This window comes from Bolinopsis microptera, chromosome 5, assembly GCF_026151205.1.
Source record: "Bolinopsis microptera isolate Bmic1 chromosome 5, MBARI_Bmic_1.0, whole genome shotgun sequence".
NCBI lineage: Eukaryota > Metazoa > Ctenophora > Tentaculata > Lobata > Bolinopsidae > Bolinopsis > Bolinopsis microptera.
In genome coordinates, this window is record NC_087076.1 from 7,791,690 (window position 1) to 7,804,863 (window position 13,174).

A 13,174-nucleotide genomic window follows, 5' to 3' on the forward strand; every position below is an offset into this window, starting at 1 on the left:
ACTTTCGCAAAATTTTGACAGTTCTTATCGACAACATCATATGTATTTGAATTCATAATTCTTCTCAGACGGCGAATTAAGTCAATCAATAAAACAGAAGACTCATCGTAGACAAGCTGGTGCACTGGATCAGGACGGAGCTGCTTCTGGATGTAAAATAGTACTGAATCACGGCTCCTTCCCCAGCTTACGAATAAACCTTCAGGCATTTTATCAAGTGCCCACCACATTCCATCACTCGTTTCAAAAATCACGAACGAATGGTAGTCCACTCCGAAGTATTGACCTTGCACGGTGCTGCGAACAGGTGCGTTAGAACTTCGGAATGGAGCACTCAAAGGTGTGCTATAAACAGCTATAGACGTCAGAGTTGCTGTCTCGTAATCTTTAATTGTAGCACTGTTATGCATAAAGATTTTTTCAACATTATATACATTCTCTTGTCGCGGTCGGGGCCCATAATCATCATCATTATCATATTCGTAATTACTATAATAAACCTGTCTTTTAACAAGTAACTCTGTCATGGCAGGACTGATATTTTTGTCAAGAGTATGGTTCATAAGTATTCCAGGTTTCTCAAAATACTCACTGAAGTCCGTAAAATAATGAATACCAGTAGGAACAAACTGTAAGAGAAACAGCGACATAACTACCACTTCAAACATCATATCACCTCCTGATAGTATGACAGGGGAAGAAGTGTATTCCCTTTGATTTCTCAAGCTACGTATCGGAAGACAGAACAGACTTGGAAATATCAATTTTGCCCAAACTAGGAGGATCTGTGTCCAGACTGTCACATCCCAGATCCATGAACTTCTCATCTTTACGTACACAAAAGAAGATCAGGTAAACATAATATTCAATATTCATTCAGTTTGAAGACCCCATGGTTTAGACATCCTGCCAAGATAAAAATTTATAAATAGCTATTTCATTATCCATCGAGGTATAATTTTGTAAATAATGACAAAATTATACAATCAAATTTTGATGACAATATAAATTTATTCAAGTCTATCAATTTACAATAACAGACTAACGTCAACTAATTAAATAAATGACCGTTATTACAGTGACTCAAATATATGGGATAACTTTGGATATGATTAGAAAGTGTTCAACGAATTGCTTAAATAAAACATGTATAACTGTTTAAGAACCAAAATCGTCCTAGAACATTCTGGATGGATAAATCATACAAAGCTAGTATTAGCGGAGAATCAAAATATACTTCTGGAATCTACCGTCTGGAAAACAAGTATGTAGGTACGACAAGAATGAAACAAATATTTCGCTATAATTTCAGAATTTTACGGTGGCTTGGAGTGAGAGGTTGGAATGGCCATGATAAGCTGGCGTAATATTTTAGTGTTCCCCGAGTGGGTACAATCTAGATGGGGTGTTTAATTTTTACAGAGATATTCAAGAGGGATCTTTATAAACTCGCTCACTAGCTCCAAATAGTATTTACAATTTCAAAATTGTAGGACTCGACTTATAATTGAGACTAAGGCGGGAAAGATATGGAGTGGTTTCGTTGAGATAAAATCACATAATTTCTACTATATTATGTTCACAGAATATTTATGTTCATGATATTATATCCCCATCTTGTACACTCATCCTCTGTGAGCAGTCACAGCGAACATTATGCAAGTACTCTGTAGACCTTTCTCACAGGTACAGACATCCGGGGATAATTTTAAATAAATTTAAACAGTTTATTTCTTTTTCACTCTATTAACTTACCTTTTATACAGTGTTATACAGTGTTATACAGTGAACGTATTACACGCCCTGCATTGGGTAGGTTAAACCAAATAGATATGCCCCCTTGTGTAAGACGTGTTAAACCACTAGGCGCAGGCCCTTATAACATACTCCCAATTATAACATGACTTACTGTCTGACAGAGACAACATGTATTTTCCTTCTGAAATTAGCTGATCATCCAATAGTTTACTGTATTTCAGTGCTGTGGGAATGTATTATTTCTAGACGATGAACTCATCTTTACATTATTATGGTATCTGCCAAATAGAGTGCCGGAGGAGATGACGTTTTAGATAGAGTCAAATTTAACTTGGAGTCAGTAAACAAAATGTATAATTATTTACTGCTAGTGTTCGCTTACGTTAGTGGTAGACAAGAATGAAAATACAGTTATCATTTTAAAAACATGCTAAAATAATTGAAAAATTACTATTTTACAGAATTTGAACAATGTTCATTTACCTTACAAGACATATTTATAACGTACGAAATGTGGCGGTTCTCCGAAAATTTCGCCATATTTTCGGACCGCCAAAATTTCGGTCGTCGTAATATAATCCGTCGCATTATCTTTTAGCTTATTTCAATGACTGTGCCTTCACTGCTTTATTTTGTTTCTAAAAAGTAATATCAAGTAAAATAAATAAATAAATTCTGGCATCTTGGGACAAATTATCACCACACCAATGACGAATTGAATGTCAAGCAATACAGTTTAAATTTGCATTAAAATACATGTATGTGTTAACATGAAAGTCTTACAATCTTAATACAGACTAAGTTTGAACATGATTTTACCGAATTTCAGAAATTTCCTTACTGCTTACTGTCACAAAAAATGATGAAAAATACCCTTATTTTCTGTGACGTCCGAAATTTGACGGTTTTTGTTCAATTTCGCCATATTTTCGGACCGCCAAAATTTCGGTCGTCGCAAATTGGTCCGCCACAAAAAAGTCTTGTAAGGTAGTTAAAGATTCCGAACAAGAATCAAATTTTTTATTTTATACAATTTTTGTTATTTAAGATATAAATCTGCTGCCAGTCAAAATAATAACATACTTATCTAAAAATATCAAACAATATCTGAATTCTAAATCATTATGAACACAACTATTTTTGGTAAGTAAAAAATAATAATAATATAAAGATTCCGAACTCGTTAACGGGAATAAAGTTTTTTTTTCTATTTTTATTTCATTCACTTTTCATAATTACTTGTTTTAAAATCAATCTGATGCTTGCCAAAGCCCCTGAACTCTCTTTTAATAATATCATCTATTCTGGGTATATATGGCTGATGTTAGAAGAGGTCCAGATTTGCCTTTCCTTGCTGGTCACCAGTCAGCACTGATCGAGCGATTTAAAAGAGTTGAAAACCAGCTCTTTCTTATGATGAATATTCAGACACCCCCTATTGAGAAATACGGCCTTTAGCATGCACCGAAGCAACATATATGATATAGTAGGTTAACATTTAACAATGCTAGGAAGTCTTAACTTTACTGATGAAATTACTATGGGATCGTCCACATATAATTACATAAGCTAGATAGAAACCATTTACATAGTAAAAAGATCAAATATTCCGAACAAGAATAAAGATTTTTTTATTTTATACATTTTTTTGTTTTTTAAGATAAAAATGCCAAAATAATTACATATCTAAAAGTATTAAACAATACGGGGGAGTGATGAACATTCAGACACTCCCTTTTCATACGTGGTGCATTTACCATAATTACATTGTCTTTACCATACATAGTAAATTTACATATTAAAAATCTGCAAAATATCTCAAGTTAACTACAAAACTGAAAGAGAGAACTGTAAAATCCTTAATAAACAACATCATCTGCAGTATCTTAATTCTCTGCAGCATACTTTGGAGATTAGTGTAATAATGCATGTTCCCAAATTAAGTTTTATCGTCTGTAGCTTTCAGTACATTAGCTGGTGTAATTACCTTAGAATACATGCTTATTTGTCGATGAACTTTACACATGCAATAATCTAGTAATTCATATTATTATTGAGGTAAATTGCAGTAGGTATATAGTGTATTGTGATGATGCGTAAAGGTGAATTCGAATCAAAGGTCCAGTCAATTAACCACGTAACGACATTTGGTAAAAGAGATAAGAAGGATGTTTTATCATTCAGTATGCCCAGCGGTACACACACACAGAACAATACCGCAGGGACAGTATAAATGATCGTATAGCACAGTGGATACCAAATTAACTTTGAAAACATTGTTGAAAACATTATTGGAACTGACTGACACATTTTACGATACTTTGAGGCTCGTTCTCGAAAACAGTGCAATGGAGAGAAAAATAAAATAGCTTCAAAGAAGGAGATAAATATAATGAACACAAAAAAATGCTCAAAAAACAAATAAGAAATGTCAAGACATACCAGGACAAGCGACACCACTATTATTACAATGTATGTAACAAATTGAAAGTGGTAGGATGCATCTTCTTTCAATAAAAGATAGAGTTCGTATATGAGACTAAATACTAGTAATAAAAAAGTAAAAAGATGATCTCCGCCACTTTTGAAAAGATTGAGAGGGCTCGTTAAATCTGTAGGTGTTTTTAGGTCCCAAGTTTTATCCATTGCAAATTTATCAAATATTTCTTTGGAAAAATGCTGACAGTTTTTATCGATAACATCGTATGTATTCGATTCTAATATTTTTCTCAGACGTCGGGCAATGTCAGTAACTGAAGAAGATGAGGAATCTTCGGCACGCAGGCATAAAGGTGTGGGACGGAGCTCTTCATGAGAGGAATACAAAATCAAATCTCTGCTTTTTGCCCAACTTGCAAATATACCATCCCTTGTTTTATCAAGTGCCCACCACATTCCATCACTTGTTACAAAAATCACAAACGCATGATAATCCACTAGAAGATATTGCTTTTGAAAAAAATTGCGAACGGGTGCTTTAGAACTAGAGAATGGAGCACTTAAAGGACTACTGTAGACTTCGATATACTCTAGAGTTGCTGTTTCAAAATAATAAGTGTTATCTCGGAAAACTTGTCCAACATTTTCATCAGTGATTTGTTGGGTCCTGACAGTCTCAAATGTAGGTTTTTCGTTTACATTCAAATTATCCATTCTCCGTTTCTTGAGACAACCTTTATTGTTCATACCCTTCATATCACCAGTAATCAAAAAAATAAGAGAAAACATCCCTAGCATAATCGATGACAGTAAAACGACTTCGAAGCACTTCCGAAAGACGTGATAAAACTTCAGATTATCGACAGGATCATCTTCAAATGTAGTAAATAGCTTGGGACACAGCGAAAAAACAAACCATTTCAGGAGCCCTGATGGTACGGCACGGGAAGGGTCGTCATCTTGTACTGCTTCCATCTCCTGTGGTATTTCACCATCTCTCGGCGGGTCAGACATCCTGGGACATTATAATATTATTTACTGAATCTTATTTTCTCATACTTACAGTTATTGGAGATTGGACTTAACCCCTTCTCCAATCATTGGAGAAGGGAGTAACATATTGCTCAAGCAGTGATCGCCACATTTGTTGTTAATTGATCTAAAATCATTCAATACATATTGTGATGTCGGTTTCTGGAATGCAAAGCTAGATTTGCATGTTCCACATTTTATTGGCTCATTTTGTGCCGAATTAAAGCCTAGATTTGATCTATCGCTGCCTATAAAAAGCAATACCCCATCGCAAAATCATTTAACAGTCTGTTTCAAAGGAATAAATTATAATTTGGCAAACTGGAAAAAAATGTTGAACATGCTGAGCCTGAGGTAAAAATCCTGAAATAATTGATTAGAAAGCAAACATTTATAAACACCTTTACTATAGTTTGTATCAAGATCTCATAAACTTTATTACATTCTCAAAGATACAACAACAACGTAATGCATAAAATTTCCGAAAAACTCAATTATAAGGATAACAGCTATTATCTAACAAAATATATAATAAAATTTGACCTAAAGGAATAAATTACAGAATGTCCCCTTAAATTATCACAGTCAGAACCACCAAAAGTATCTAGTCAAGTTTCAATGGCTCCCACGCCCTAGTCCTCTCTTTAAAATACTCCTCCACCATCTCTTCTGTCACTTCCTCAATCTTGGCAGGATTCCAGACAGGCGCGTTATCCTTGTCAACAAGCAGCGCTCGCACACCCTCCGTGAACTCGCCACTCCGCACGATCTGATGCGCGGCTCTGAACTCCATCGCAAAGCACTCCTCGTAAGATTTGGAGGGTGCAATGGAGAGGAGCCTGTGTGTTATGACAAGGGACCGGGGTGACATGCGCTGTAAACTTTTCACTAGTTTCAGGGCAAAGTCCGAACCATCCTGTTCTAAACGTGACAAGATCCCCGCCACAGAATCCGCAGAAAAGCAATGTTTTATCAGACTCTCGTGTGGGTCTAACGAGAAAGGAGCCGGGGCCTCAACCTCATGTTTCTGTAAAATATCTCCAATAGAACTCCGATCACTGGTCAAAATATCAGCTTTTAGAGCTGGTAACTTCTCAGCTGTCGTGTAGTGTGTGGCTATTCCCATGTGTTTCAGGTCAGCTCCTCTCAACCGGTGTCCGGTCAGTCCTAGGAACATTCCGTACGGTTGTGGGAGACGTGATAGGAAGTAGGATCCTCCCACATCTGGGAAGTACCCGATAGCTGTTTCCGGCATGGCATAGAGAGACTTGTCTGTGGCGACACGATATTTGCCGTGAACTGATAACCCTACCCCTCCTCCCATGGTTATACCATGAATGAGCGCTACATAAACTTTAGGGTACGTCCCAATCATATGGTTCATCTGAAACTCATCATGAAAGAAGTTCAGAGCCACACTCTCCACCTGCTCCTTAGTGATGGACACAACATCACCTCCCGCACAGAACGCTTTAGTCCCCGCTCCCTCAATACACACAACCTCCAGGTCCTCCCTCCCCCGCCATTCCACCAGCTTACCGCTGATCTGTTGAACCATGTTCTCGTTTACAGCGTTCAGGGCTCGCTGTCTGTCCAGGGTGATGAGCCCGACACGACCAGAGTCCTGGAAATGAACTTCGGAGCTCATAGCTCTGGTCAGGTGGTGGAGTGAGAGGAAACCGGGGCGGAGGAGGCTCGGTACTCTGTATGCCATGTACCCTGGGTGGGGGTTAGAGGTGAGAGTTGGGTTGTGAGAAGGTAGAGTTGGGTTGTGAGAAGTTAGAGTTGGGTTGTGAGAAGTTAGAGTTGGGTTGTGAGAAGTTAGAGTTGGTTGTGAGAAGTTAGAGTTGGGTTGTGAGAAGTTAGAGTTGGGTTGTGAGAAGTTAGAGTTGGGTTGTGAGAAGTTAGAGTTGGGTTGTGAGAAGGTAGAGTTGGGTTGTGAGAGGTTAGAGTTGGGTTGTGAGAAGTTAGGGTTGCGTTGGGCTTGAGAAGTTAGAGTTGGGTTGTGATAGCTTAGAGTTGGGTTGTGAGAGGTTAGAGTTGGGTTTTGAGAAGTTAGAGTTGGGTTGTGAGAAGTTAGAGTTGGGTTGTGAGAAGGAAGAGTTGGGTTGTGAGAAGTTAGAGTTGGGTTGTGAGAAGTTAGAGTCTAGTTGGTTGTGAGAAGTTAGAGTTGGGTTGTGAAAAGTTATAGTTGGTTGTGAGAAGTTAGAGTTGGGTTGTGAGAAGTTAGAGTTGGTTGTGAGAAGTTAGAGTTGGGTTATGAGAAGTTAGAGTTGGGTTGTGAGAAGTTAGAGTTGGGTTGTGAGAAGTTAGAGTTGGGTTGTGAGAAGGTAGAGTTGGGTTGTGAGAAGTTAGAGTTGGGTTGTGAGAAGTTAGAGTTGGCTGTGAGAAGTTAGAGTTGGGTTGTGAGAAGTTAGAGTTGGGTTGTGAGAAGTTAGAGTTGGGTTGTGAGAAGTTAGAGTTGGGTTGTGAGAAGTTAGAGTTGGGTTGTGAGAAGGTAGAGTTGGGTTGTGAGAAGTTAGAGTTGGGTTGTGAGAAGTTAGAGTTGTGCTGTGAGAAGTTAGAGTTGGGTAGTGAGAAGTTAGAGTTGGGTTGTGAGAAGTTAGAGTTGGGTTGTGAGAAGTTAGAGTTGGGTTGTGAGAAGTTAGAATCGCCGAGTTGGTTGTGAGAAGTTAGAATTGGTATGACACCTTGAATGCTGGCATTTCAGTGATGTACGAATAATGACAATGTGATTATCTTCAATGCAAAGAAAATGGTTCAAAATTTGCGTGTCGTGTTCGAAGAGAAATTGATTATCATTTGTACTTTGTATTTGTATTACTCATAATAAGTTGAGTTTCAAGCACTGGATAATTAAAACAACAATCTCAATATAAAAACGGCATCAAATAATCAAGGTATAATTATAGTTACGGGTATATATTTTGATAACATTGAACGATTCTTGCAGAATATAATTATAGCGTAGTTTGATACGATTCAACATATCATTACTCAGAAAATATCATTATTAGATATTTGTGTACGTGAAAACTCGTTGATAAAATCAAACCTACGTTTCAAAACCGTGTGAACGTGATAAATTATAAAAAGGTTCGAACAATACGGAATCTCAAGGAAAGAGATTATAATTCATAAGTTTGCAAATAAAACAAACAGACACCATTTTGTCAAACACAAAAATCAAAACTCGAAAATAAAATTCAGTTAACAGGCCGGTAGTCAGTTTTCGAATGTCTAACAGGCTGTTCCATGAGATGTTTCTGGGTTGGTGATCCCAAACTCAAAGTCAACAACGTTGGTAATTTGTAGAATAAGCAGATCAGCTTTCCTCTCCTTCAGCTCAGTCTCACTCTCTTTGAGATTGTCATCTTTCAGTTCTTGGAGGAACTCGTCTTCAGAATCCTCACTTTCAATCTCTTTGATCAGTTCCAATACGTCCAACACTCTGGATTCGCTGATCTTTAACTCTTCTAAAACCACATCTACATCCAAATCGATAACATTTTGAGATACAAGCTTAAGGTCGACTAGAAGTCCGAAAATCTGATTCACCTGGAGAGCAATACCCTCGAATTCCTCAAAATCTTTCTCCTTAACCATCTTAACTAAATCATCCCGGAAAAGTTCCAGCAGCAACACATTTTCTTGTAATATCAGAGAATGAGGGTCTTGACCGTTCAAGTTACCCCAACGTTGGAATTGTCCTGCATCAAGAGTTCTCTCAACTCGACCCGGTTCAAAACTCTCAATGCTCACATTAGGGTACTCAACATGATGAGTGAGAGGGATATCTGCCAGATCAAAAGTTTCCTCGAAGCTCATAGGACTGCCTCTGTCACTGCCTACCGTCTCCTCACCAGTGACATCATCCTCACCAAACCAGTTATCAAGCTCCTCTGGATTATCGATCAGGTATCTGAAGTTGTACGGTATATCAGGCTTTCTGCTCTTTTTAGGCCGATCACTAACGACAGGTTTGACTTGAGGTTTGATAGGTTGAGGAGGAGGAGGTTTCACGTACCGACAGGGAGAAGCTGGAGGGGTGTTAGGGTTGAGCGAGGGGAAACCGGTTGCTGAAGCTCCAGAAAAGTTGTTACTACTACTACTCTGGAATATTCCAGAGTCCTGCGTGGTTCCACGAGCCACCTCACGTGACGTCACGTGATTAGCAGGGCGTTTAGTGGGAACATGGTCTTCTGATTTTACTGTAGACTGGCTGCGGGATGATCTTGGGGTGTGGTACGAGTCTGAGTTCTCTGAAACACTCTTGTTCTGTGAAGCAGTCTTCTTATCGAGATTATTAAGGCTGGAACCCGCACCTCGACTGTTTCTCCCGGCTCTCTCTAAATGTAGTGATCGTAGCATGGAGTTAGTAGGTTCCAGCTCCACCACCTCCACCTCTTCAACATCAGACTCAACACCTTCTTCACCCCTCTCCGAGGTCATGTGATCAAACAGCTGACGGAAACTAGACGACAGTCTAGTCGGGGTAGAGTAGAATTTGGTGATGTCGTCGAGCTTTGAGTCGTGCTGTTTGACGTCATCAAACGTGGCCTCCTCCATCGGGTCCCGCTTCAGACGGCACGAGTCTTCAGCCTCGTTAGTGGTGGGGTCTACACGGAGAGAGCGTGTCAGTCGTACCTGGCAAAACAAACTGTGTTCAGAAAGTGGAAATAAGAATTTGTTTGTCTGATTGTTATAGTGACGGATGCAACAAATTTGGCAGTCAATTGTATCATGATATTCATGTAGACAAGATTAATGAGCTGTGATGAACGACACGCGTGTTAATTTAAATACATAAAACCGGTGTATAATGTACATATTATTTGAATTCAGTTGAAACCAGATGACTGTCATATCACTGATTTAGAATAGACCCTGTACTGTTTCAAAATATTCAAGGACCTATCATATATAACCAACCTCTTCGCAGTTGTCCTTGACAGCGTGAAAGAGTTGACAAGAAGTTCTAGAAAGTTCATTGCTGTAATCCCTGGAACTTGTAGACGGCGTGTTAAGGATATCCTTGAGGTTTATACCTAACTCTGTAGCTTTCCTGTGACACAAAATTGGTACTTTCACACGTGTAATTATAATACTTTTGTTATTGTTTTTTTAAAGTTCTTTGGATGGCTGATGATTTAAGTAGTACCTAACGTAACGAATTCTCATCTTCGGATGAGTCAAGCTGGTTTAATAACCTGAGAAGAACTGAGATTCGGGCTTTGAGACGACTATCTTCGTCCTCCTCGTTCTTCTCTCTGGATACCCTGATAGGAATAGTGGTTCCCTTCACGTGCAACGAACCCAGCTGAAATAATCGGTTGTCAATGATAACACTGGATTATTGACTTAAGATATAAACCTTGGGATCATCTCGCATTATATGTATAAATGTATACTTTATGTACATATATTATATATATGATTGTTTACTTGTAATTATTCAATTGAGATGCTGAAAAATATAGTTCATAATATGCATCAAACAATCTTCACTAGTCACGTACCTGTTTCATCTGCTCAAAGTCATCAGCACTCTGCGGGGTTACAAAGCCAAAGCGGGTATTATCATTAACACGCTGGCGAATAGTCACCCTGATGGTGCTGATCCTGTAAACTGCGAGCGCTTTCTTGATGTCATCTTCTCCTACGTTACTGGGCACTGCGTTGAGGAAAAGGTCGCGTTTCTCGAACTGGGTCCCCACCATCCGCGGTTCATCTCTGAGAATTAATCAATAGTTATTCGTCTGTAATGCTTCTGAATAGCGCAGGTTAAAAGCAATCATCTGTCAGGCATCAGTGAAGATAATGCGGACAGATTGAAAGTTTCGATCTACATTTTTTAACTGTCCGAATTAGTTATTTATGTCTGAACTAGATCTTGTAGGTAATATTGACTAATAAGAAATGCGTATTAACTCCCAGGAACTATTGATTAATTAGATCTATTTAGATTGTTTGCAAATTACTGCATCAACATTCCAAAAAAATTAACCATGCTGTCACACACAGAAATGTGAACACGAAACTAACGTACCGAAAAGCTGATGGTAACTTAATATCGAAAGTTAGCATCCATCTAAGTAGAACATTTTATGAGTTGTACGAGTAAAAAGTAAAATCCTTTCAGTTTTAATCCACTACTAACCCTTCCTATGAATTTTCACAGAAATCAAATATACTTTGTCCGTTTTGAGTTTATTCAAAAAATAAATATTGGCCGAACTTTTGCTTCACTCTTAGAATAAAACCTCGCGTTTAGAAACATCATTTTATGATGAGGGCAAAATGTTTGAGCAAATCAGGTACATTTTACCCATGTTTACTAAAAAATACTGCAGAAAAATATTCACTTCCACACAAAATGAGAGGCACATGAAAAACGAACTTAAAAACTGACCTATACAACTGGTGACGTGGCTGACGACTGACACTACGTGGAGTTGACCTGAAGTTGAGTGGTGCATACTTCTCACTGTATCTGGGCGGAAGTTTACTAATATTCACAGGATCTCTACACGGTTCTATTTTCTGTTTTGTGGGAACATAACACGGCTCAGCTCTCTCATTAGCAGACATGATGCACTGCTCAATTCTCTGTTTAGCAGCCGCGTGGTTAAAATGAGCCTGTGATGAGTCCAGCTTGCCATTTCTGTCAAACGCTGGTGGGCGGTAGGGAAGTTTCTTTGAAGTTCTCCGTTTTCGGGGCAGACGAGGCTCATCGTGGAATCTTCTGGGGGCTCCCAACATTTCGATAAAAGTTTAACAAAGCAAACCAGGCGAACACAGAAACAAATAAAATGCTGTTGGCAGTGAAATGAAGTGTGGTAAATGGAACTTGAACCCGTGGGTTGGGAGTTTAAAAAGTTACCTATTTTAACGAAGACTGCCATCTAACAAGGTTAGAGGACCTGGAACTTGTTACTAAAAATAGAATCGGGAGTATCCTGGCAGTGTACACTAAATTACAGTGTTTTACATGTTCCCTGTCCAAGTTCAGTCTTTTGATTCACTAATATAGTACCTGATGCTCCTGGGTGAAACGAAGCCACATTCTTCCAAAATAAATCGGCTGTTACGATGTTAATAAAATTCGGGGCTGTTGTGATGTTAATCGAATTTAATTCGGGGATATCAAATTTCGAGCCTCAATGTTGCATCAACGGTTAGCAGAATAAACTAAGAAGTGTCGACACTGTCACAAATTAAAGTTCAGCTGAAATTGGTTTCACAGTTCAGTAAATCTAGCTTTTGAAGCACGTCACGTCGTCACTGGAGTATGACTTCAATTTTTATCGCATGAATGCCAATGACAACGAGAGATAGGCAAGGAGCCGGTTATCGATCGTTTTATTGACGATCAGCATCTACCGTCTATAGTTGATGTACGAATTCGTCAAGTAAGCTAAAATTAAAGAAAATATGACTATGTCCGATGTTAACTTGTGGTACTGAATGACTGGTTAAACAGACAAAAACTTTTTATCGACACTGGAATAGCAGGTCATCGATAGCGCTCGATTTTGAGTCTGTAAATAATACGACACGACAATGGATAAAAAATATTGTCTATTGTGCGCGGCTTAATTTTGTTACAATATTTTCGTAATAAGTTTTTAAAATATGTACTTAAATTTAGATTGTACATTGTTCCATTGATTATTTGTTTAATTTTATTAAATATTTAGAAGTGAGCATACCATTAATCACGAAAAAAAGTTAATACAATACAAAATTAAGTTCATTAAGTTTAAAATTTTTGTTTAATCATAATAAAATTAACTTTAGCTGTAAATTAATTTTTATTTAATATTATGTTGTTATTGTTAATTTTTGATTTACAATGAAATCGATTAAAAGCAGTAAATAGAAATGTCATAAATTAGGAAAATTTGGGAAATGATTGCGCGTTGTGAGCCGCGCATTATGAACC

General features: G+C 38.0%; 3 protein-coding genes across 9 annotated transcripts in view; all 3 read right to left on the minus strand.

Moving 5' to 3' along the window:
• Positions 1–5,636: 5,636 nt before the first annotated feature.
• Positions 5,637–12,744, minus strand: LOC134816000 (uncharacterized). 7 transcript variants are annotated; one of them, XM_063824655.1, is made up of 7 exons: positions 12,266–12,739; positions 11,642–11,971; positions 10,749–10,962; positions 10,440–10,549; positions 10,162–10,294; positions 9,257–9,876; positions 8,100–9,151 (listed from the first exon to the last, which is right to left on the minus strand). In XM_063824655.1, exons 2-7 carry the CDS (start codon positions 11,818–11,820, stop codon positions 8,470–8,472), a joined length of 1,938 nt encoding a protein of 645 aa, XP_063680725.1. In that variant the 5' UTR covers positions 11,821–11,971; positions 12,266–12,739; the 3' UTR covers positions 8,100–8,469. The 7 variants fall into 7 exon arrangements, with proteins under 7 accessions (XP_063680724.1, XP_063680723.1, XP_063680721.1 ...); XM_063824654.1 differs by having other exon boundaries at positions 5,637–9,876; XM_063824653.1 differs by having other exon boundaries at positions 5,637–9,876; positions 11,642–11,974.
• LOC134816001 (3-hydroxyisobutyryl-CoA hydrolase, mitochondrial-like) overlaps positions 5,637–13,174 on the minus strand; it is a 42,069-nt gene continuing 34,531 nt past the window's right edge. The window contains exon 2 of the mRNA XM_063824658.1: positions 5,637–6,948. Within this exon, the coding sequence (XP_063680728.1) occupies positions 5,834–6,943 (1,110 nt within the window). The 5' untranslated portion in view covers positions 6,944–6,948 and the 3' untranslated portion in view covers positions 5,637–5,833. The remainder of the gene's footprint in view (positions 6,949–13,174) is intronic.
• Positions 7,456–8,117, minus strand: LOC134815407 (DNA-directed RNA polymerase II subunit RPB1-like). The gene is made up of 2 exons (XM_063823941.1): positions 8,113–8,117; positions 7,456–7,927 (listed from the first exon to the last, which is right to left on the minus strand). The coding sequence occupies exons 1-2, from the start codon at positions 8,115–8,117 to the stop codon at positions 7,456–7,458; spliced, it is 477 nt and encodes a 158-aa protein (XP_063680011.1).

What these genes read in the sequence shown, in the direction of transcription:
- LOC134816000 (XM_063824651.1), bottom strand. Translation starts at nt 11,991, where the DNA reads ATGTTGGGAGCCCCCAGAAGATTCCACGATGAGCCTCGTCTGCCCCGA. An exon ending in CCACGTCACCAGTTGTATAG is followed by an intron (nt 10,963 to 11,641) that starts GTCAGTTTTTAA and finishes ATTAATTCTCAG; the next exon opens with AGATGAACCGCGGATGGTGG. An exon ending in ACTTTGAGCAGATGAAACAG is followed by an intron (nt 10,550 to 10,748) that starts GTACGTGACTAG and finishes CGATTATTTCAG; the next exon opens with CTGGGTTCGTTGCACGTGAA.